The sequence below is a fragment of the Pelophylax lessonae genome (assembly GCF_965119305.1).
Source record: "Pelophylax lessonae genome assembly, chromosome: 1".
Classification (NCBI taxonomy): domain Eukaryota; kingdom Metazoa; phylum Chordata; class Amphibia; order Anura; family Ranidae; genus Pelophylax; species Pelophylax lessonae.
The window spans coordinates 237,300,138-237,325,267 of record NC_138768.1 but is presented as its reverse complement, the minus strand read 5'-3'; the positions used below and the strand labels follow the sequence as shown (position 1 = coordinate 237,325,267).

The following is a 25,130-nucleotide window of genomic DNA, read 5'->3' as shown; positions in this document are numbered from 1 at the left end:
TTTTGCAAAACACTACACTGCAAAACTGAGGGCTGCTGAGTTGTAGACTTGTGCTTTACAACCACAAAGAGTTCGTAAACAAGCCATTTTGAAATCAAATGAGTTGTCCCTTAAGTCTGCTTTCCATATGTAGGCTATGTCTCTTTCCATCATTTTACAGCCTCAAAAGGTTCTCTTGTTCATTTCTCGACCCCCTTCTGTCTCGGGGTGAGCTACCTTGAAGTGGTCACTACTGTAGGCTAGTGGATGGACACAAGTTAAACATCAGAGCCTTAGGGAGTAGCCATAGAAGATTAGCAAACTGAGTTTGCCTGCGAAAATCCTGCTGGGTGTCAATTTTGAGAGCGAGAATAGGCGTTAAAATAGGCAAAGTGGTGTGCTTATGAAAAGCGCCTCTTTAAGTTATTAACTTAAAACTTTAAATCATTAGAAATGGTCACTTTAAATGTGATTATTCTAGTTAATTGTACCCAGTAATGCCCATTGCTTTCTTCCTGTGTTATCCATAATACAAAAAGGGTTTTTGTGGTTTACGTTTCAAAGTAGCTTATGAAATTAAATTCAGCTATTTTACTTAAAAAATAAATTGCTTTCAATTTTCAGAATGTAGCCTCACTGTGGAATTAGATCTGCAAGTTATTAATAAATGCTCATTATATTCTCAGGTACAGAGTGTTCAGCTGAGCACTTATTTTGAAAGGTCTGAAATAGAATTTTAATCCTCCAGGAGCAGCTTGCACAAGAATAAAATCTGAATCCCGATGCTTGTATGGATCTAGGTCAAATTTATCTAGTGATTCAACAGCCTGAAGCAATTTCACCGCTAAACAAGTAACAAATGCTGAATTCCCTCCCTGTGGATTTACAGCTACCCCACTACTGTATTAGACGTAAATGTATTAGTTTTCCTAGAAATAACTGCAAGTCTGGGATAAAAAGTAGCCTCCTAGGACCCACGGAGGAAGGCAAATATACAAGAGGATGTGTACATAAATGCACCAGAAGTACACCAATAGTTTTTTTTGTTGTTGCAGTGGGTAAGGTAATGAAATAAGCCTTCTGTTTATGCAGGTTTTGTATGGATACTTGGTGGTTTAAGGACAATGTACCCTTATACCTTTTTGGTGATCACTGGCAAGGGAAAATCCCCTGAGATTCTGGGTCCAGCAACCTCAAAACCTAGGCTGAATTATCTGCTTATGGGTGCATAACCACTTTTGTAAAGCAGTGTCGATCGTGGGCAGGTAGATGCCAGAACTAACATCTTCAGGTTAGATTTTCACTAGGGTTTGTTTCTGAAATGATGGAGACCTCTATCTAAATCTGAGTTATTGGTTTTGATATTTTAAAATGCTGCTAATGAATAATAAAATAAATTGTGTAGAGCCGTTAATACGCCATAGAGGCACATCAACTGCAAAGCTTTTTGGTAACTAGAAACACACTATCAGGCACTATATCACATATTCTACATTTTTCTAAATTAAATTCCATTTTATTTTAATGGTTTTAAAGAAATATAGTTTTGGTTTAAAAAGTCAATTGACTGTGATGGGTGGGGGGGGGGGTTATTTTTACTTTGTTTGGTCTTCAACTCGTGTTAGTTTTATTTTCAGCATAATTGATTAACAATTATACATTTTTCTAAGGTGTGCAACCGCTGTTTTCACACAAAATAGCTATTTATGGCAGAACTAATTTTTGAAACTGAAAACATTCTGAAAATTCAAGTAAAAAAACACACAGGCATTAATACTTGCAAAATGATGTTTCTTTTGTTTCTTAAGTTTCCCAACTGCTTTGCAAGTATGGTAGCAGGATCGAGGATCCTCCATAACCTCTTGGCTTGAACTTTTCTAGCTGCACAGCTCAGAGATCAAAGACTTTTCACACCTCCCTGTTAGCATGGCATTGTGCTCTTATATTTGCATAAGGGTCAGAAAACATAACCACTCCAGGTCATTGTGGCTCCACCTAGTTCTGCTCTATGTTGCAGAGAATTGCATGCTTATTGTGGCTTAATAAAACGTTTTAAAATGAAGTGACCTCATTGGGCGCCTTTTAGTTTGTTAAAGTTTCTAATAGTTGTTAAAGGCAATATAATATACAGTATACTGCAGTTGAAATGTAGCATCTGTCCCTGGAATGAAAAAAATCATTGGTATGGAAGTGTAGATGTGAGTAGAGATGTGATAATATCCATTTTCAATTTGGTGTTTTGTGGTGTGTTTGAGCACAAATATTGGGGCTCCTTCACGTTTTTGGCCTGTCAATGTGCATTGAGGGGTTATTAAAAATGAAAAAATATGCTCAATGCAACACGGGATGATGTGGCAAGAAGTAAATGTCACTGTATACATAGGCACCTGAAGCACCTGTTATAATTTATAGCATTTGAATGACCACGTGTGCTTGCATTTTTGGTTTCATAATATGCAGATCACTAATAATTTTATTAAACTATATATATATATATATATATATATATATATATATATATATATATATATATATATATAAAATATATAATTTTTCTTTTACATATTTTTGAAAGTTTACACTTTTTAAAACCTTTACTTTAAAATAATTTTTACATATCCGTTTAAAACATTTTATTTTGAAAGACAAAAAAAAAACTGTTTCAAGCCAGAGGCTCAACAGTGGGTCACAAACATGGCAAAAAAAGAATCAGGATGATCAGTCTGGAGGTTGCACCTTTACCCTATGGTCATACCTATGTATTTTTTTAAGTGCATTTTACAGTTTGTACAAACACACTACATACAGTCCATTTAACATTGTTTCCTATGGTTCACATCCTTGCGTTTTTCAGCTGGCGAGTTTTTGGAAGGGGCCAAGGACTTTTTTTCCTGCAGCACATTGCGTTTTGCGTGTAATAGGTTTCAATGGAGCCTTACCAGAAACACAAGTGTTGCATTTTTGATGCGTTTTTGTTTTTTTCCCACTTTCACACACTGTGTATAGCTGGTTGCTAAGGAGCGGGCTGGGAAGGCAGCCCCCGTGTCCTTAACCGCTGACAGCTGAATGAAAAAAAAAAAAGAGAAAAGATTGCTGGCCAAAAAAAAAATCGGTAAAAAAATGGCATGGGGTCCACCCCCAGATCCATACATGACCTTTATCTGCACATGCAGCCCGGCAGGTCAAGAAAAGGAAGGCCCCCCTCCTGAACAGTAACGGGCCACATACCCTCAACATGGGGGGGGGGGGCTTTGGGGCAGGGGGGCTCTGCTGGTCCTTAAAATGAAGGGCCAACACTACAAAAATGTATTCCTTTGCGTAAACTTATAAAATGCTTTTAATTATAATTCAGTATACTATAGTAACATCTGCCAAAAAGGTCTAAAAACACTGAAGCAGCAGACTTTGTGAAAATAATATTTGTGTCCTTCTCAAAACTTTTGGACACGGCTGTACTATAATTGACACCTGACTCTTGATAATAATTGACACTAGACTTTTGCTTGTACATGATTGGATGATGGAAGTCAGAACATTTAATAAGCCTTGGGGAAAATTGCTTTGCAAAGTGTAACTTCTCTTTCAAAATGAACAGAGTCTATTGGCCTTTAGTAAATAAACCCAGTTGAGTCATTGACTAGGAACACATTACAAGTACACATTGTTTGTACACATGTTTTTCAGGGTCTGTGATCCAGTTTTTTAAAGTTTGAGACAGCTGGGCATCTAGCATTTTCAGAAGTAGGTCAACAATAATGTGCGTTCAACAACTGTCTCAAAGTATGTGCAGCAAGCAAAGATATTTAGGACAACTATGCACTCCCAACCTTGTGCCCTGTTCAAGAAGCCAAGTCCATAGAAACAACGTATGTGTGGAGAGATTTAAGTGGCCTGCACAGAGCCTTGCCCTTAACCCCACTGAACAACTTTGGGATGAACTGGGACACTGATTGCAAGCCAGATCTTCTCAACCAACATCAGTACCTAACCTCACAAAAAATCTTTGGACTAAATGGGCACTAAATGGACATGCTCCATAAACTTGTGAAAAGCCTACCCAGTAGGGTAAAGGCTTTTATGGCTACAAAGGTTGGGCCAACTCCATATTAATGTACATAGTTGTATGGGATGACCAGCAAATTCCTATAGGTGTGATGGTTAGGTTTCCAAAAACATTTTAACCATATAGTGCAGTGTTTGTCAACCTTTTTCCAGTCGCAGCGCCTTGAAAAGTATTCTCATTGTCAAGGTATCCCAGTCTAAGGCTTAGTTTAGATTACTGCATGTCGGGAAATGTGCGCAAAAGGGGTGCCATTAATTCTTTGCGTCTTCCATGTGGCATAATTTTAAAGAAAGGGTCCGGGACAACTTTCCCTGCATTATTGCAGGTAGGGCAGCCCATTGAAATGATGCAGCTGCCCTACATGCAGCCGTACAGATGTGAACTAAGAACTCCTTTACACATAAGGTTAGATGATGGAAAAACCACATGGTTGGCCTGTGTTTTTATCACCCCCAACTGCTCCCCCTTTAGCTGCAGAGGCAACAGCCAGAGTCATTCACATGCTGTTGCCATAGCAGGATGTAAACCCCCAGGTTAATGGGCCACGCTGCAACTGCCCTGCAATTGTGTACATTGCATGCGATTGTGGCATAAAGATGCTGTATATAGGGGGTTAAAACAGGCATTGAGGAGATGACTCACTTTTCAGAGGAGCTGTAGTCCTTGCTGCTAGTATGAATGAGCCTTAAAAAAGCAGTCCCTAGGGGCTTAGAATTAAGGGTAAAGAATAAAAGACACATAAACACACATATACACGAATGTTTGTATATACAGTATCTCACAGAAGTGAGTACACCCCTCAGATTTTTGTAAATACTTTATTATAGCTTTTCATGTGACAACACTAAAGAAATTACACTTTGCTACCATGTAAAGTAGTGAGTGTACAGCTTGTATAACAGTGTAAATTTGCTGTCCTCTCAAAATAACTCAGCACACAGCCAATAATGTCTAAACCGCTGGCAACAAAAGTAAGTACACCCCTAAGTGAAAATGCCCAAACTGGGCCCAATTAGCCATTTCCCCTCCCTGGCGTCCTGTAACTCATTAGTGTTAGAAGGTCTCAGGTGTGTTAAATTTGGTGTTATCGCTCTCACTCTCTCATACTGATCACTGAAAGTTCAACACGGCAACTCCTGGCAAAGAACTCCTGCACCTCTCAGAATTTTTGCTCTATATAAAGATGGCCTAGGCTATAAGAAGATTGCCAAGACCCTGAAATTGAGCTGCAGCACAGTGGCCAGGACCACACAGCAATTTAACAGGATAGGTTCCACTCAGAACAGGCTTTGCCATGGTCGACCAAAGAAGTTGAGTGTACGCGCTCAGCGTCCAATCCAGAGGTTTTCCTTGGATAATAGACATGCTGCCAGCATTGCTGCAGAGCTTGAAGGGGTGGGGGGTTAGCCTGTCAGTGCTCAGACCATACGCTACACACTGCATCAAATTGGTCTGCATGGCTATTGTCCCAGAATGAAACCTCTTCTCTTCTAAAGATGGTGCACAAGAAAGCCCACAAGCAGACTAGGGACATGGATTATTGGAACCATGTCCTGTGGCCTGATGAGACCAAGATAAACTTATTTGGTTCAGATGGTGTCAAGCGTGTGTGGCAGAAACCAGGTGAGGAGTACAAAGACAAGTGTGTCTTGCCTACAGTCAAGCATGGTGGTGGGAGTGTCTTACTCTGGGGCTGCATGAGTGCTGCCCCAGATGGGGAACTACAGTTAATTGAGGGAACCATGAATGCCAATATATACTGTGAAATACTGAAGCAGAGCATGATCCCCTCCCTTCAGAGACTGGGCTGCAGGGCAGTATTCCAACATAACGACCCCAAACACACCTCCAAGACAACCACTGCCTTGCTAAAGAAGCTGATTATAAAGGTGATAGACTGGCCAAGTGTGTCTCCAGATCTAAACCCTATTGAGCATCTGTTGGGAAATCCTCAAACGAAAGGTGGAGGAGTGCTAGGTCTCTAATATCCACCAGCTCCATGATGTCGTCATAGATGAGTGGAAGAGGACTCCAGTGGCAACCTGCGACGCTTTGGTGAACTCCATGCCCAAGAGGGTTAAGGCAGTGCTGGAAAAAAATGGTGGCCACACAAAATATTGAAACTTTGGGCCCTGTTTGGACATTTTGACTTAGGGGTGTACTCACTTTTGTTGCCAGCGGTTTAGACCTTAATGGCTGTGTGTTGAGTCATTTTGAGGGGACAGCAAATTTACACTGTTATACAAGCTGTACACTCACTACTTTACATTGTAGCAAAGTCATTTCTTCAGAGTTGTCACGTGAAAAGATATAATAAAATATTTATTTACAAAAATGTGAGGGGTGTACTCACTTTTGTAAGATACCGTGTGTGTGTATGTATGTATGTATGTGTGTGTATGTATATATATATATATATATATATATATATATATATTACACATACATACATGCACAGCCTGTAAAAAAAAACTGCAGTTCTGTACCTGCATCTGCACTGTGGACTCTCCTTCCACTGCTCTGCACATCACTGTCGTGATCGAGCTCCCGCTGTGCCGATGTACAGTACGGCGGAGAAGTCGGAGCTCGATCTGGTCTGATAGCCTTTCTCATTCAGAATGCCATGGCACCCCTTACAAATTCAGGTGCCCTGGTTGAAAAAGGCTGACATAGTGTATAGTGAGTACAGGTTTCCTTTAACAAGTTTGGAGATGTACCATTATGTATAGTATACATAGGGTCATTTTTTAGCTGTTTAAATATTCATACTTCTAGTCTGAAAGAAGATTTTAGGATTGCACTTAATTGGTGTATTTTGATACAATGACTTTCGCTGCTAGTTATGATGTAGACAATATTTCCCTTCATCTTTGGTGGTCTGGGTAACATAGTCTTTTTTTTTTTTAAATCCTGCACAGATCTTTTTCTTCCTAAAAGATGTTTAAGTCACAGACTTTTAACAGCTCCCTGCCACCAGGCTGCATAATGGGAATTTAAGTACTGTAGTTAAGCTTTCTTTGGGTAAATTTAACTGCAGCAAGAAAAAGCAAGTAATGGTATTTCCAGATCATATCATAGCACTCAGCTGCCTATCGACTCCAAGGGATAATTGCATTTTCCATCCAAATTTAAATGTTGTCCCATATGGAGGTCCTATAACAGAGCCTTGCTGTGCGCTGTAATTATTATACTCTGCCGTGCTTGTGTAGAGAGTAGGTAAAAAATGAATATAATTAGAACTCATTGCTGCAGAAAAAATGTCTTCATTAATAGGGCACATAATGTCTGCAAAATAAAAAGGATTGCAAGGGTAAAGTCATTCCCACAATCTTTATGCAACATGTTCGAAATGTTATTTATATTGGCACTTGTTAGATGAAATAGCACTGGCTTAGGGCAAAAAACAAAATATTCATAAAAAGGAATGCAGAACAGCGCTACCAAATAAGACAAATTGAGGAACAGGAAATGAAATGAACAGTAAATTGAGTTACAGGAAATGAGCTTGTTTAAATTCCTCTACTGAGCAGCATTATAGCTATTTTTATTCTGTAAATATGGAAGCTGCCATTGTTGGTACATTCCTGAAAATGTTAGTTGACTGGCTTTTGTAGTGTTATCCATTTAGTTTCTGAGTAATTAACATGGAATTAATATGCAGATTTTATTTATTTATTACAGGTAACTATATAGCGCTGTTAATTTTACGCAGTGCTTTACAGGCATCCCCATCTGCTTAATGTTACTTGTTAGGGACTCATATTCTAGAAGCAAGGCAGTCAGCATAACAGCCAGGCAACAGTCATTTTAAAAAGGAGGGTTCAGAAGTGGCAGACTTTATATTCTTCTCATGATGGGTTTTATTCAAATGGAATGTGTAGTAGTTTTGTACAAATGTTTTTCTCCATTTATTATGGTTGAAGTTATAAACAAAATAAACAGTTTCCTTTCTTACAATTTGAAGTACTGAATAATATTTAGCATTCTCTTTATAAGTCATCTGGAAAAACTTCAGACTCCTATTCATGTGTTGCTCTCTTGATTGCTTCTTAGATGCTTCTTTGATATAATTCCCCATTGATTTACAGAACTCAATAGCTCAAACTGAAAAGGAAAAGCATTTTAGGGATTCAGGCAGACCATCCAAGCTACAAGCAGGCAATGTTTCTTGTACCTTCTCTTCGCTTAGCCCATAGTGCTCAGTAAATCCCTTGTTAGTGTGTGTGTGTGTGTATATAAAATATATAAATATATATTTTTTTAATTACTATATATATATATATATATATATATATATATATATATATATATATATATTATATTTATTTTTGTCAAAAGATTACTTTCAGTTATAAGGTTTATTTAGAAAAGGTTGTCTTCCTCGGGAACCCATTCCTTGTCAAAATTAACTTCTTCGCTAAGTGTTAACCTTTCACACCCCAGGAGTGCCGCCTTTTTTGGATTATATGTATTTCATGCTTTGCTGAGCACCCGGACCCATTTTCTCCCAGATATGTGTGCAATGGCAACAACTAAATATACAGTATATATAATATATTTATATGTTTATATTTTACTTTAGTTAGTTGTTTTTACATTTAGAATTCTTTTAACTGTTATCTAATTACACGTGCAGCTAGGTATATTTAAAAACTGAAAACAAATTCAAATAACATTTCCTTGTACCATTGGGGTGTTCGGTACAGAATACCCCCAAAAAACAATTTCTGTGCTTGGCTTTCTTTTTTTTTTTTCAAGCATGGACAGAGCTTGCAATCAGAATTTAGTGTTCCAGGTGTATCCAAAAGGCTAATCCTGCAATCCACACAATTGGGCTGATAAAAGTGCTGGCAGAGTTTACAATAATAACACAATTATTGCAATGTATATAGTTTATCCAGGGGGAATTATTTCACAACAAAACTTTACATTTTAGTGTTCCAACTCCCTTTTGTGATCCTCATAATCTTATTAAAAATAAAGAAGTAGCCATGGGAACAGGTGTTTTCTGCTACTCGGATGGCTTTCTTGTCCAGTAATCCAATTGAAAGCTCCTGCACCTCTCAACCTATTATAACAGCAGATATAATGTAATAGGGACTAAGCTCAACTGTTCATGAAATATAATATTGACTTTTCTAAACAGAGATATTGGACTTTTAAGGGCTATAATAAACAGATTAAAGTGGGCGTCTGTTACTTCCTAAAGTATCTGACTTTCCTCTCAACAAAAAGCGTAATATTTTGAAGATTACTTATGCATATGTGACCTCTTAGTTCATGCTGCTGTACTCGTTCTGGATCTAAAACTTGCCTTATTTCACAGAAATGCTTTTTGCTATGCTGAAGGTCAAAATAATAATCTATAAATGAAAAAAAACAATGTGTTTGTTTTTCTGTAGCATCACTCTACTATAACCTTATATTTGCAAATGCTATGGCAGTTCATCAAAGGTATCAGACCTTGAAATGAGTCTGTGCTTTGCTCATGCAGGGCAAAGTGCTGATCTCCGCAGATGCAGGAGCAAAAAAACAAAACCTGTGTAAGAGACAAGTCACTGGAGTTGTAGCTTACAAAGGGCTAGAGACTCCCTGTATGATGAAGCTGTCACATAGCATGAGTTACATACTCCTCCATGTACCGAAATAACAGGTATTTTCTTTAGTCTCGCCCCTCCAGCCTGTGTCTTAGAATAACAGGGAAGTGAATCCTCCATCAATCAAGATGTAATATCCCGCCCCCGTTGTGTTTAGCTGGTTAGTGGGCATGGAGGAGGTGGAAAGGGAGTGGGCTGTCATTTACCACTGTGTATACGCCCATATGTATGACTCTATAGTCACATGGGCTGCTCAGATATGATAGGGGGGAAATTATCAAGGTAAATATACAGTGAAAACTGAGCATACACAGAACTGCCAACACGGCTCTGCAAAAACTCCAGCTGCATCGGGGGGCATGAACAGTAGAAGGAGATTAGAGAGCAGCAGAATCAACAAGGTTTTTTTGCATAATCCAGAAAATGAATCCCACTGGGTATGAACAGAATGTAATACAGCATTTATTGATAGTTTTTTATGCTGTGGGTTAAGTGACATTTTAACTGGTTGGGGCACAATTTTTCAGGTGCCACCAGACAGTGGCAGAACAAACATCAGAGTCCTCTAGTGTAGGGATGACAATAGACCTCCTTTGCCAGGAATAAGTAAGAAGTCCTTTGACAGAGCCTTTTATTCTCCAAGTCCTAGTGCAGGTGCACTGCCAGTAGCCCTGCCAGCAGGCCTGTAGATGGTTCATCTGGGGCATCATACAATGCCCTGTTCCCTGGAGGGCAACGTGGGTCTATATTGCTACTTTTCTGGGCAAGGCACTACCCCATGCTTCACTTGTCCCAGTCTTGCAGGTGATCCCTTTCTGCACACTGCATGTATGGTCACACTAATAAAGAAGGTCTGTGCAGTTGTTAGTAGCTTATAAAAACAAATGGTTAGGAAGTGTAATTACGGAGCAGGCATTGACTGAATAATCTGCCAGAAGAGCAAACAAACATCATTATTTCATTATTCCAAACTCTGCTTATTTTCCATTCCCCTGGAAGCCACAAGCTGTAGGTTAATAAGGAAACGTAACCCTTTGTTGCCAGGAAAACATGTAAGGATAAAGGAGAAGCTGTTTGGCAGGAACCACTATCAAACATCATTCTCCAGTACAGGAAAAGTGCTTAGTGTCCGATTTCAGCAGAGTGATTTAGCACTGTAATCGGAATATACTTCCAGCATGTTGAAAGGAACTTTGACCTATGTTTAAAAAGTCCTGTGCTGATTTTAACATTTCCTGTCGATGCCTGGTTTTCTTGCTAATCTGTTGCCTGAAGGGTTAAATATTCTCTGGACACCACTTCCTATTTTATCTTGGCTGGGTAAAGCTATGATGTCATTGTCACTCGTGTAGGCCCAGTCATACCAATGTCATTGTGAGTGTGCAGCTGGTGAGCAGCAACAAGTATAGAGATGGGGGGATGCCAAGCTATACAAGGCAGGTCTCTGAAGGCCAGAGTTGGGTTTCATTAGAGGGGGAGTGCTCTCTGTTGGCTTCCTGCCACAGAGACTTAGGTTTCCCTCACATGGGATGCATTTTAATAGTCTGTTCTGGAAAAACAGAAGGATCCTCACCCTTTCATCGCCAGATCAACATGCTGTACTGGTTCCAAGCGTACAACAACGGGGTCATTGTGCATTTTTCCTGCTGCTATTAAGTATATTGTCACAATAGGCTTTTGTCATATTCATGGCTTTAACATTCCACTGTTTTGCCAAGGAACAGTTGAATGTGGCTACAAGCTTGTCGTTTAGATGAAATTAGTTTGTTGTAAGCATATTGCATCCTGTCTTGTAGAATATGCTGCCATTTTAGAGTTCATTGAGATTAAAAGGGGAAAGTTCATAAGTGCAAACAGAAAGTTTTATTAAGCCCTGCTTAGTGTGAGTGTTCCAGCTGGACCAGGACCACCAGGGTGAGGCTTTTTATTAGTGGCTGGGCTATGTCCAGCAGCCTCAGCCAACTGAAAAGAGGGGGTGGACCTCTTCATATTCTTCATTTCTTAACTGGCTTATTACCAAGTTAGGAATTTTTTATTAATGTATTAATAAAAATCAACAATTCAAATCTCAACCTAAAAGCAAATCTGTGTTAGGAAAAATATTGTAGCTGTCATTACTGACCTCACCTTCTGTAAATGATGGTTTGTTGTAACCTGAACGCCAGAGTACTTGCCAGAGGTGGAGCGATATTTGCCTTAAAAACATCCACTGAAGATTGTAATCTAGGATATATCCTTAGAATTGACTTGACCTACACACTCTTTGGCAATCCTCCCTTTGGTCCTGTCTGGTTACATTTTTTCCTCCCTGGTTTAGACCTGGTGTTCATGTGCTTCCCTTTTTGTGTATGGATCTCTGTGTGGACTCCATATCCCTTTTTGCGGTTTCACTGATACTTCCTCCTGACCACTCTCCTAATATGCAGCACTTGATCTTTTGCACAGTCTATTTTGTATGTCGGACACATTAAAATTCCTGAAGAAGCCAGTTGTTGGTGAAACATGTAGAGCGGGTGTCATTGCATACATATACTAACCGTATAACTATTGCACAGTGTTTTTTTTTTTTTTTTTATTATATGTAAAAACAAATTGAAAAGGATTAAAAGAGGTGCATGGAAGCCAGCCAGCCCACAGTCTGTTGTACTCGCCCTCCAGTCTGCTACCAACCAAGTAGACCTGTCTCAATATTAATAAAGAACAGGGGTTTAGTTGACACGCATTTGCAAACGCAAGTGAAAGCTGCAGAGCCACGACACAGCACCCTGTTTTATCTGCAGTCCCTAACACTTTTAAATTTAAGTGTCTCCACTCTGGGAGCACATGGCTGCTAATGGGTGGATAGGAGGCAGGTGGGAGGGAGCAGCCCAAACTTCCCCCAACCCACTTCCATCCACGACTGATATGGTATCTCAATGCTCTAATAGCAATGTTCTTAAGATGGTACAAACTGAAAACGACCAGCTGAGAGGCATACACCTCCAATCCATTGGAGGATGCAGTATAAAACACAGATTGGGACTTTATATAAGGCAATTTGCCTGTATAGCTCAGTGCCTTCATCCCTAATTTCATAAAATATTTGGGACTTTACATGAGACAAGCAGGTCATGCTATGGTCTCCATTCCTATATATGAAAAAACTGGGGTCAAATTAGACTGCATCCACCAAAAACGCACGAAAATCGCATGGTGGGACTTTAAATGAAGCACCAGCCTGTAGGCGAGGTGCCTCCATCCCTGGTTACATAGACAATGTGGGCTATGTGGGACCCCTTTTTGCCATTGCCAAAAGGTTTGCTGTGTCTCCCAGCACAGTCTCAAGAGCATGGAGGCGAATCCAGGAGACACAGTTACTGTAAAAGAGCTGGACAGGGCCATAGAAGGTCCTTAACCCATCAGCAGGACAAGTATCTGCTCCTTTGTGCAAGCAGGAACAGGATGAGCACTGCCAGAGCCCTACAAATTGACCTTCAGCAAGTCACTGGTGTGAACGATCAGCCAAACCAACAGAAACAGACTTCATGAGGGCCCAACGTCCTTTAGTGGGCCCTGTGCTCACTGCCCGGCACCATGGAGCTCAAGTGGCATTTGGCACTGAACACCAGAATTGGCAGGTCCGCCACTGGCGCCCTGTACTTTTCACAGATGAGAGCATGTTCACCCTAAGCACATTTGACTGACGTGAAAGGGTCTGGAGAAGCTGTGGAGAACGTTACGCTGCCTGTAACATCGCTGTGCATGACCAGTTTAGAGGTGGGTCAGTGATGGTCTGGGGAGGCATATCCATGGAGGGACGCATAGACCTCTACAGGCTGGGCAATGACACCCTGACTGCCATTAGGTATCTGGATTGACATCCTTGGACCCATTGTCAGACCCTACACTGGTGCAGTGGGTCCTGGGTTCCTCCTGATAATGCCTGGCCTTATGTGGTGACAATATGCAGCCAGTTCCTGGGGGATGAAGGAATTGAAACCATTGAATGGCCCCCACGCTCACCTGCCCTAAATCTAATGGAACAGCTCTGGGAGATTATTTCGGCCCAACTAAAACCGCCAGGTTGCACCTCAGTCTGTTTAGGAGCTCAGTGATGCCCTGGTCCAGATCTGGGAGGAAATACCCCAGGACACCATCCGTCGACTCATTAGGAGCATGCCCCGATGTGGTCAGCCATGCATACAAGAACGTGGGAGCCATACAAACTACTACTATTTTTAGTTTTTGCAATGAAATTTCAGCAAAATGGACTAGCCTGCTGCATCATTTTTTACTTTGATTTTCAGGGTGTCTTTGAATTCAGCTCTCTATAGGTTGATCATTTTAATTTCCATCAAACGATGTGGCATCCTTTTGTTCCTAACACATTACCCAGTCCATATCAGTATAAATATCCAGCATGATATTTTCCATATTGAGATCTGATGTGTTTTCAAAGTGTTCCTTTAATTTTTTTGAGCAGTATATATTTGCTTTAAACAAGTAGGGGATATTGGGATTAAGAAATCTAAAAACTGATCAGTTATTTGAACATAAAAATATGACTCCTCTCATTCTCTGACTGTCTACAGTACATTATCATATTTTGATGCATCTTGCACATTTCATTTTGCATGCTGATTTCCTGATTGTATACCATATATTCAGATTTTTTATTGGTGATCAGTTTGTCAGCAGTGGTAATTTTGACATCAAAATTCGATTCGTTTTAGTCATGGTCTTTTGACTAAAATGCCATTTTAGTTTTAGTTGTATTTTAGTCATCTGAATTGCTTTAGTTTTAGTTGTATTAGAGCTGCACAATTCTGGATAAAACTAGAATCACAATTCTTTTTGCTTAGAACAAAGATCACAATTTTCAGGTGCAACATCATCTTTCACAATATACAAAAGAATTGGGCTAACTTTACGGTTTAGTTTTTTTAATTCATTGTGTATTTTTTCCCAAAAAATTGCGTTTCACTGCTGCGCAAATACAGTGTGATATAAAATATTTCAACCACCGCCATTTTATTCTCTAGGGTCTCTGATAAAAAAAAATTATATAAGGTTTGGTGGTTCTAAATACATTTCTAGCAAAAAAGTACTGATTTTAATTTGTAAGCAAAAAGTGTCAGAAAAAGGCTAAGTCTTTAAGTGGTTAAACTGCCCTCATTTATAGACAGAAGTTCATCCCTTTGATCTCAAAAAGAACAGAAGATAACAATGTTTTTTTTTTTTTTTTTTTTTATATCTCCCTCTCAGCAAATGTTGTTAATAAACACTGCAGCTGCCTTTTTTTTTTTGACAGCTGTGAGCAGGGAACGGCTCTGCACTTCACGATTTTTTTTAAATAATTAATCGTGCAGCATCCTGGAATTTTGGCTCCTGATATCCATCCATCCCATGGGGATAGTGGGATAAAGTACAGACAGACCCCCATTTTGGGGTCAGAGTAGCTGAGCCCACTGTTGAACATCCTGTTTGTATAGTAACCCATCTTGGAATCTTGGCTCTTGATATGCATCCCCATCAGACCCCCATCTTTGGGTCAGAGTAGCTGTTAAGAGTTGGGTGTGCACTTTGGGTGTAAGGATTTTGCTATCCACACTGAAATATGGATTTTTGTTGATACACATGTATAATTGAACTGGATGGATGTTACTTGATCTTTTATGAATGATTTTTAACACATTCTTTACAATTTTTGTTCTATATAAATTTCTTACTTAATTGAATTCATGCACTTTATATTGATAGTGCAACACGGTTTTCATTAATATTAATATGTATAAGGTTTATGTGGACATTTTGTGAGTGCAGCTGTCACTAAGACATTTTTTTTTTTTTTACTATTTGGTGAAATTTTTTGCGCAACTAATTTTTTGGTTTAGTTTTCACAATAATGCCATTATAGTTTAAGTTGTATATTACTCTTTTCACTAAAATGCCATATTAGTTTTAGTAGTTTTTTTAGTCTTTTGACTAAAATGCCATTTTAGTTTTAGTCGTATTTTAGTCACCTGAATTGTTTTAGTCATATTTTAGTTGAGTAAAATAGTGTTAATTTAGTCAACAAATTTATTTTAGTAGACGAAATGACCACAGTTTGACAGGAAATCTTCCGAATAACTGAATGTTAGTTTCAAGATATTACACAGTTCTTGCAATGGACAACAAGAACTAGCAGACTTTTCATACTTTTGGCCTCAAGTAAATGGTTCATAGGTTACATAGACTGATAAACATGCAACCTGAAAAGCTTTAACAGTAAAGCACAATTACTGTGCAGCAGAACTAAACAGGAAAATTCAGCCTGCAAACAAATCAGGCTTTCTCCATTACATACACTCATATCTATTCAAAGAAACACGTTGATAACATTTATTATGTCAAGCTGATTGTATTCAGTTAGATTGCTTTATAACAGACAGATTTGTTTCACCAAAGTTTTTCTTTCTCTCATAAAAGTCATTTGTAGATCATTTTGAACACTCTACAATGTTGAAGAAAAGTGGTCACACGTGTAAGACTATGTTTTACCATCTCCAGGATCGCTGCCTATCTGGGAAACTGGAGCCTGTGTCTCCCTCAAGTCCGCCACATGCGGAAGGAGATGTGGATTTGCTGCCCACTCGCCTTTCAAAGGAAGAACTGATCCAGAACATGGACAGGGTAGACCGTGAAATCACCATGGTGGAGCAACAGATCACCAAGCTCAAGAAGAAACAAGTAAGTTTATTTCCATATTCCAGTTGTGTCGATGTCAATGACCTTTTGTGATAGGAAAACAGATGTGTATCATTTATATAAACTGTCTTCATGTAATCTCTTTTAAATAGTTCTGTAGTAGGAGGGCCTACTCAAATAATTCATTCAGTTAATATTTAATCATGTAGACTAGGGATCGGCAAACTTGGAGGGGTGGAGATTACCTAAATACCATGGAAGAGTATAAACTTAATTAGGGTGCAGCACACTTTTTAAAGGAGATAACCTAGCAAGGCCCCAAAAATGTAATGAAGGCAAAATGCAGTGGTCAGTAACAGGTAATTCAGAGGTTGGTAGTAAAGCATTTGTGGCAGTGAGGAGTAAGGAACACATAATGCAGGGGTCACGTGTGAGTAATGCGGACTGCAGGGGTAAGGAGTAAATAACCCAGAGTGCAGGGGTCAGGATTATGTAATGCAGAGTGCAGAGAACTTCTGTGTAGGACCTGGAGCAGACCTGTGTGTACTGTGACATTCCACATTGTGTCAGATTGCCAATAACCCCCTGTACACAGCAATCCCCCTGTGCACAGGAAACCAAGGGTAGGTTGTGCTGCTGCCCCACTGGCTTCCTTCTGAAGCTGCAATGACTGCCAGAAGATACATTGCCTTGTTAGGTGCCTGCTATCCCTAGTACAGCATATAAGTGCCTTTCAATTATCCTAATCTTTTGCCTATGCAAAGTGCAATAGTTGCTACACCTTTGAGACTGACATATTTGAGAAAAGATAGGTGGGTCTGTAGTTAGGCCTGCGTGCTGCTGGGCGAGTGAGCAGGGAGTTACCATGGACACTCTCAGAAGCTGATGGAATAACTAGAATCCAGGGATATACTAGATGCATGGTAGATCCAGCACAGGTACAGATAAGACTAATAAGTAGATGACGAGACTAGTAGCCAGCCAGGCACAGTTTGTCCTTCTCCAGACGTTCATATAGGGTAAGCAGGTTCCAGGTGTGTGGGTAAAAAGGTGGTCTGGGCACACAGAAGCCATCAAGGCTTCCCAGTGAATCCTCCCCAAGATATCCACCTGTATATAGTTCGGCACTGCCCAGCAACCCTCAGAGGTTTTGCACAGAGCAGTCCCGATCCTCCTCCCTATCGGGACCCTTGCCGGCGCTCCTGGTCCCTGCCGAGTGCCCCCAGAGCAAGCAGCTTGCAATCTGGGCACCCGAACAAGCTTGATCCCGAGCTGCAGATCTGTGTTTCCATTCACACACAGAGCAGCAGCTCGGCCCTGTGCCCTCCTCTCTCTCCTGATTGGCTCAGTGGTAGTGATTGACCACAGCGGGAGCCAATGGCTCACTCACGAACTCTGAGGAACCTGACAGAGCTTCAGAAGTTTTACAATGAGGAATGGTAAAAAATTACATTGACCATATGTGCAAAGCCGATAAAGAACTATCCACAGACTCAGTTACTGCCAACAGTGCATCTATTATATATTTAAAGTGACCCTGGACTGTAATAGGAAACTATAATTCTAGAAATCTTAATTGTTCCTAAGCAGTACCCAAAAATTATCTGTTCCCTTTCTGGTATGTGGTGTTGCCTAGGCACTCGTGTACAGAATTAAGGCTGTATATCTGCAATGTGAGATCTCAGCCGCTTCTGCTTGTGCTTGCATTGCATTCTTCTTTCTGTTTCATTCATTCTATGAATCTGTGCTTTCTGCACATCTCCTGCTGCTTCTTAAATATTATCTCACCAGTCATCATATTACCAGTCATCTGGGAGACAGCTTTGACATGAGGAAGCAAAGCTCTGTCTTTATCAGAGATACAGTGCAGAGCAAGGTGTGGTAAGTCAGTAATCGAGAAAAGATCAGCTACAGGGGGACCACAGGCCATACTGATGACTGGACCTTTGCCCTCTGCTTGCCGTTTTTGGGCACAGCTTTCAGAGTTCAGTTCAGGAAAGATCGTTTTTCACTTTGACATTAAAGGGACACCTAAGCTCTGTTCTCCTTTATTGACTTTTGACAAAATCATCCCTATACATTAAAGCACCCTCAGTAAATTAACATACAGAGCTTCATTTTGTAAAAGAATGCTTACTTTTAAGCATAGTGCATTGTCTTCGCTTCTCCATCTTGCAGGTGTCAGTATGAACAGAACGCTAGAGTGCTCATCCGTAAGCTTCAAGGGCTGCTCATCTAAAGCTCCATAGTTGACGATGGTATAATGGGAGGAAAATGAAATAAGCCAAAGCTTTTTTTTTTTTTTTTTTTTTTTTTTTTTTTTTTTTTTTAGGCCCTACTTCATCTATGTATCACAGGACTGCAGTTCCTTTTGCACTCTTGTACCTGGTTTTCAGCTGACAGCAGGCTAAAGTCTGCTGTGGGCTGACCTCACTCAGCCGGTCCAGGCTCTGGATTGATCCTGACTTGACAGTCAGCATCCACCCAGATACCTGGACCAGCAGCTGGCTCAGCCTCTCAGCAAGCCGCTAGGGAGTCTGAGCCAGCCGCTCCCGCCCCTCCACAGCCCAGCACTCCAGTGAGCGCTGGAGGGGCATAACAGAGAGCCTGTGACTGACAGTCCCCTTTCTCAGCTCAGAGCGGAGAGAACTGAGCAATTAGTGGTCTTTGATTACTCAGTTCTTAGTGCATAGGCGGTGAGGGACAGATGCAGCATCCTCCTAGCTGAGTGCGTGTGTATGTGTGTGTATATATGTACTGTATATTCATATATATATACAAGTGTGTGTATGTATGTGTGTGTATATGTATGTATGTGTATATATATATATATATATATTGTTTTTTTTTTGGGGGGGGACTCAGTGAACACAATAACTGTAACTTTTTTTTCTTCTAGTACAACAAAACATGAAACTCAAAGGGATGAATACTTTTTACAGGGAATATACAATATATATTTATTTTCAATGCAATATAAATACAAAAAGATGTTTAAAAACAATTTAAATAAATGTAGTGTTTTTGTAGTTAAAAATATAATATTTTGAAGGTGAAATAGAAAAAGTATACATTTAATCATATATATATATATATATATATATATATATATATATATATATATATATATATATATATATATATATATATATATATATATATATAAACCCTATTTTTAATAAAACCAAAGTTACATGCTAAATGTAAAGTTGTTTACGTAGAAAAATATGTAAAACAATTACATATATAATTTAAAATAAAAAAAATGCAATGCAACAAAATTACCAAACCTAATAAAAAAAAAAAAAGTACATTTTATTTGAAAAAAAAAATAGTAATGAAAAAAGGTCAACAGAAAAATATCAACTTAGGGGAGAAGGGGAAGAAGGTGTTAATTAGGGCTGATTAGGGTTACCCAAGTTAATAAGTGATTAAATAGCAACAATTCTTTCCTATGTGCAGTAGTCCTTGCCACCCCTCTGAAAAGTGATCAAAAAGACAATATGAAGTATGACCTACTCACCACTTGTTCGAACCTTAAAAAAAAAAACTGAACCACTGTGCTGCAACCACATGCATTGCTTATATGAGTCATGTTCGGCAGCGGTAGCGCCTGCTGCATGCAGCACGCAATTTAATACTTGCCACTGCTGCATGCCCTTCCTTAAGTAGGGGCAGCTCAACCACCTGCTTTTGCATCCCCTACCCGACCCATTCATGTGAACAAACCCTTAGGTTGCTTGATGTCCTATGCCTATGCCTCATACCTTTTGATCTACCTGTGAGGGAAACTGAATAAATTCAAATTAACACTTCGTTGTTGCATTGCATGTCTCAGAAACACTTGTAGCTACTATCTGGATTTGACAGCAGTTGCTCCTGACATATAGATCAACTCAGTGTAAATGGTCCATAGCTAACAGTATTTCATACATTGATACATCCCCTGTGCAGGTTCAAGTGTGCTAATTAAGCTGTAGAGGGTGGCTAGATATCTCCCTGTCCATTATTTTCAGGCATATGTCGGTTTTTGGCCACCAGATACTCCTGTGTGGCTGTAGTCGGTTAGAATCCAGCAGTCATTTTTCAGTACAGGTTAAAAACCTAAATTTGGTTGGTTTCTGCATAGAAAAAATACTTTCATTGTTTACACTTTTTTATTTGAGTCCCATAATTTGAGTATTTACTTGTGTGTATGCTTCAACAACATCCAGCTCTCAAAAACTGAAAGATTATACATACAACGTACATGTAAACTGATGTGTGAACATGCAAAGTACAAATGTTAAATGACAGCTGACAAATGTGACACTGGTGAGCATAGTGAATGCATTAGAACTGCCTTCATTGACCTGAGACAGAAGAGAGCAGCTGTGTACTGTTCTCAGAGAGTCACTCATACATAATGAGCTTACTGTGTTTAGAACCAGTTCTCAAAATCTGCAAGACTTTACTCCCAGTGGGCATTCTAGGTCAGTCTAGGAAACTACAGTAAAGTGCCTCTATTTTCTTCTACAGCAACAGTTAGAAGAGGAAGCAGCCAAACCATTAGAGCCAGAGAAGCCCATTTCACCTCCACCAACTGAATCAAAGCATCGCAGTCTGGTCCAAATTATATATGATGAGAACAGGGTGAGTTTGCTGCTATCCTTACTTTTTTTGGTGCTCCTATGAAAACATGTGCATATTTTTGTGTTAAGATACTTTCTTTCCTTATGTCTCTCAGCAGATCATCAACGCTCTTAAGAGTACATCTTTTTTATTTTATTTTTTATTATTATTTAATATGGTCTTGTATGTCTTCCTCTTTTGGCAGCTTTTTCCAAATTAATTTTTTTGCTCATACTGCAAAAAAACAAAAAACTATTGTGTGTTGTTTGAGATTTACCATCTTGTTGTTGTTCCTGTGACCATAATGGAAAATTTAAAATTTTACAGTTGCCAGTGGAATGGGAATAGAGGGGAAATCTTTAAATGATAAAAACCATCTAAGACTGGGTACACAAGGGGCAAAAATCATCCAACAACAGTCGGTTCAGCAGGAACTGGCTGATGTTTGGCCCATGTGTACAGCCCCTTGTCCGACAGAAGTCGGTCGTGAGCATGCTTGTTAGAGCTCTCTCAAATGAGCATTCTGGAAAACCAGCATCCAGTCAGCTAAGCACAGCTGTACTAATGACACTGACTGGGATGGGGTTAACATCTAAGGGCAATCAAGTGGTTATCTGTGTACTTAACAGTGTATAATGTGTGCCGATTTTACTTTATTGTCTGGCTGCTTTTTTTATCTGAACAGCCAGATTTCTGTTCACAGTAAACAGAAATCTGTGCTTTTGTAAACACAGAACTCTGTGTATGATTGGCCACAGCCAATCAGCTGACTTTAGCCAAAATCATTGGCTGAAATTAGCTGCCAAACTCTTGCTGTGCGCAATCCAGGTACGGGTCAGCAAGAGGTGCGTGTATTTGTGCCTCAAACCCGGAAGCAAGTCGGCGACGTACAGGTACATTGTCAGGCCTGCCTGCGCAACCCACCTGCAGTAAATCTACTGTGGATGGGTGCGAAGTAGTTAGGGGAAGGAATGCCTGGAGGGAGCCCAGTCTTCCTTAAAAGCACAAGGATACAGTGGGGATCAAAAGTTTGGGCACCCCAGGTAAAAATTTGTATTAATGTGCATAAAGAAGCCAAGGAAAGATGGAAAAATCTCCAAGAGGCATCAAATTACAGATTAGACATTCTTGTATAATATGTCAACAAAAGTTTGATTTTATTTCCATCATTGACCCTTTCAAAATTACAGAAAACAAAAAAATGGCGTCTGCAAAAGTTTGGGCACCCTGCAGAATTTATAGCATGCACTGCCCCCTTTGCAAGGCTGAAACCTGCCAGTGTCATGGATTGTTCTCAATCATCGTCTGGGAAGACCAGGTGATGTCAATTTCAAAGGTTTTAAATGCCCAGACTCATCTGACCTTGCCCCAACAATCAGCACCATGGGATCTTCTAAGCAGTTGACTAGAAAACTGAAACTGAAAATAGTTGACGCTCACAAAGCTGGCGAAGGCTATAAGAAGATAGCAAAGCGTTTTCAGATGTCAATATCCTCTGTTCGGAATGTAATTAAGAAGTGGCAGTCATCAGGAACAGTGGAAGTTAAAGCAAGATCTGGAAGATCAAGAACAATATCAGACAGAACAGCTCGCAGGATTGTAAAAAAAACAATTCAAAACCCACGTTTGACTACACAATCCCTCCAGAAAGATCTGGCAGACACTGGAGTGGTGGTACACTATTCCACTTTAAAGAGATACTTGTACAAATATGGTCTTCATGGAAGAGCCATCAGAAGAAAACCTCTTCTACGCGTCCTCACCACAAAAATCAGCGTTTGAACTTTGCAAATGAACATATAGACAAGCCTGATGCATTTTGGAAACAAGTTCTGTGGACCGATGAGGTTAAAATTGAACTTTTTGGCCGGAATGAGCAAAGGTACGTTTGGAGAAGAAGGGGCACAGAATTTAATGAAAAGAACCTCTGTCCAACTGTTAAGCATGGGGGTGGATCAATTATGCTTTGGGGTTGTATTGCAGCCATTGGCACAGGGAACATCTCACGAGTAGAAGGAAAAATGGATTCAATAAAATTTCAGCAAATTTTGGATGGTAACTTGATGCCATCTGTGAAAAAGCTGAAGTTAAAGAGAGGATGGCTTCTACAAATGGATAATGATCCTAAACACACCTCGAAATCCACGGGGGATTACATCAAGAGGCGTAAACTGAAGGTTTTGCCATGGCCTTCACAATCTCCTGACCTCAACATAATTGAAAATCTATGGATAGACCTTAAAAGAGCAGTGCGTCACAGACAGCCCAGAAATCTCAAAGAACTGGAAGACTTTTGTAAGGAAGAATGGGCAAAGATACCTCAAACAAGAATTGAAAGACTCTTGGCTGGCTACAAAAAAGCGTTTACAAGCCGTGGTACTTGCAAAAGATATTAACTCTGCAGGGTGCCCAAACTTTTGCAGACGTTGTTTTTTTTTTTGTTTTCTGTTATTTTGAAAGTGTAAATGATGGAAATAAAATCTAACTTTTGTTGAAATATTATAAGAATGTCTAATCTGTAATTTGATGCCTTTTGGAGATTTTTCCATCTTTCCTTGGCTTCTTTATGCACATTAATGCAAATTTTTACCTGGGGTGCCCAAACTTTCGATCCCCACTGTACATTAGACGCCCAGCAAAAGCACGACAGCTGAAGTCATCCATTGTGTCCCCACGCCGAATCCAACAAACAAGCTATATAATCACTTAACTCTCATACAATCTTTAATATGATAATGTAATTTTAAAAGAAATTTCCAATCCTTTTAAACATGCAGATCTAATTGAAATAATACCTGCTGATCCTGCCATGTGGTTCCTTGTTTGGTCATTTCCTATTCTGGAGTGAAAATGCTTTGTTCCTGTCTTGCAATTGCTCTTCTGTGTTGTCATACTGTCACATGCCCTTTCAGTGGAGAACACAGGTGGCCATCTCAGATTGTATTGCACTGGCAAGGTCCAGCATTGTCACCATCAAAAAAGCTGCCCCAACAATGGGATGCAGCTGCTACTGAAGCTCAAGTATGTAGATAGGAAGTAAATCTAAAAGGCCGGAAAACATAAAAATCACTGAGATACAAAAAAAGAATAAAAAAATGTGAAAACATTATTTTCTAAAAAAGAAAATCATAGCAAAAGTTTGATACGCTGTGCTTACGCAAACAAATGTTCTCCAGTTAGGGTTTACATCTTCTTTAATAAGCCTTGTGAAGTCCCTCTACAGCAGAGCTCAGAGAGAAGGAATGATGAAGTGCTTATTTAGAACAGAGAAATATACAGCGGGTAAAATAAGTATTGAACACGCCACCATTTTTCTAGGTAAATATATTTCTAAAGGTGCTATTGACATGACATTTTCACCCAATGTCGATAACCCATGCAATCCATACGAACAGTACAAAGACACCAAAACAAATAAGTCCAGAAACTAAGTTATGTGCAATAAAATGGAATGACACAGGGTAAATGTATTGAACACATGAAGAAAGGGAGGTGCAAAAAGGCATGGAAAGCCAAGACACCAGCTGAAATGTAGTAATTAGAAAGCAATCTTGCCCCTTTGCCAGTGCAAATTAATATCGGCTGGTTCCATCTCAACTGATGGCCTGTAAAAAGGTGTCTCATTACCAAGGTGTCACACAAGAAACATCTCATGATGAGTAAAAGCAAAGAGCACTCTCAAACCTTCATAGGCTTATTGTTGCAAAACATACTGATAGCATTGGTTACCGAAGGATTTCTAAATTTCTGGATGTTCCAGTGGGCACTGTTGGGGCCATAATCCAGAAGAGGAAAAAACATAATTTCACCCTAAAATAGCCACGACCAGATGCTCCTTGCAAGGTTTCTGACAGAGGAGTGAAAAGACTTATCAGAAGAGTTGTCCAAGAGTCAAGGACCACTCTTAGAGAGCTTCAGAAAGACCTGGATTTAGCAGGTACAATTGTTTCAAAGAAAACAAGAAGTAATGCACTCAACCTCCATGGCCTGTATGCATGCTCACCATGCAAGACTCCATTGCTGAAGAAAAAGCATGTTTAAGCTCATTTAAAGTTTGCTGCACAACATTTAGACAAGCCTGTGAAATACTGGGCAAATGTAGCCTGGTCAGATTAGACCAAAATTTAACTCTTGGATGCCATAATGCGCACTATATTTAGAGGTGAAATGGCAATGCACATCACCCCAGAAACACCATTCCAACCGTGGAG

The 25,130-nt window shown here is 39.7% G+C and overlaps 1 protein-coding gene across 1 annotated transcript in view; it reads left to right on the top strand.

Moving 5' to 3' along the window:
- The window catches only part of NCOR2 (nuclear receptor corepressor 2), a 737,979-nt gene that overhangs the window by 304,742 nt on the left and 408,107 nt on the right, over positions 1-25,130 (top strand). Inside the window, exons 5-6 of the mRNA XM_082255577.1 lie at positions 16,171-16,350; positions 20,827-20,940. Of these exons, the coding sequence (XP_082111703.1) occupies positions 16,171-16,350; positions 20,827-20,940 (294 nt within the window). The remainder of the gene's footprint in view (positions 1-16,170; positions 16,351-20,826; positions 20,941-25,130) is intronic.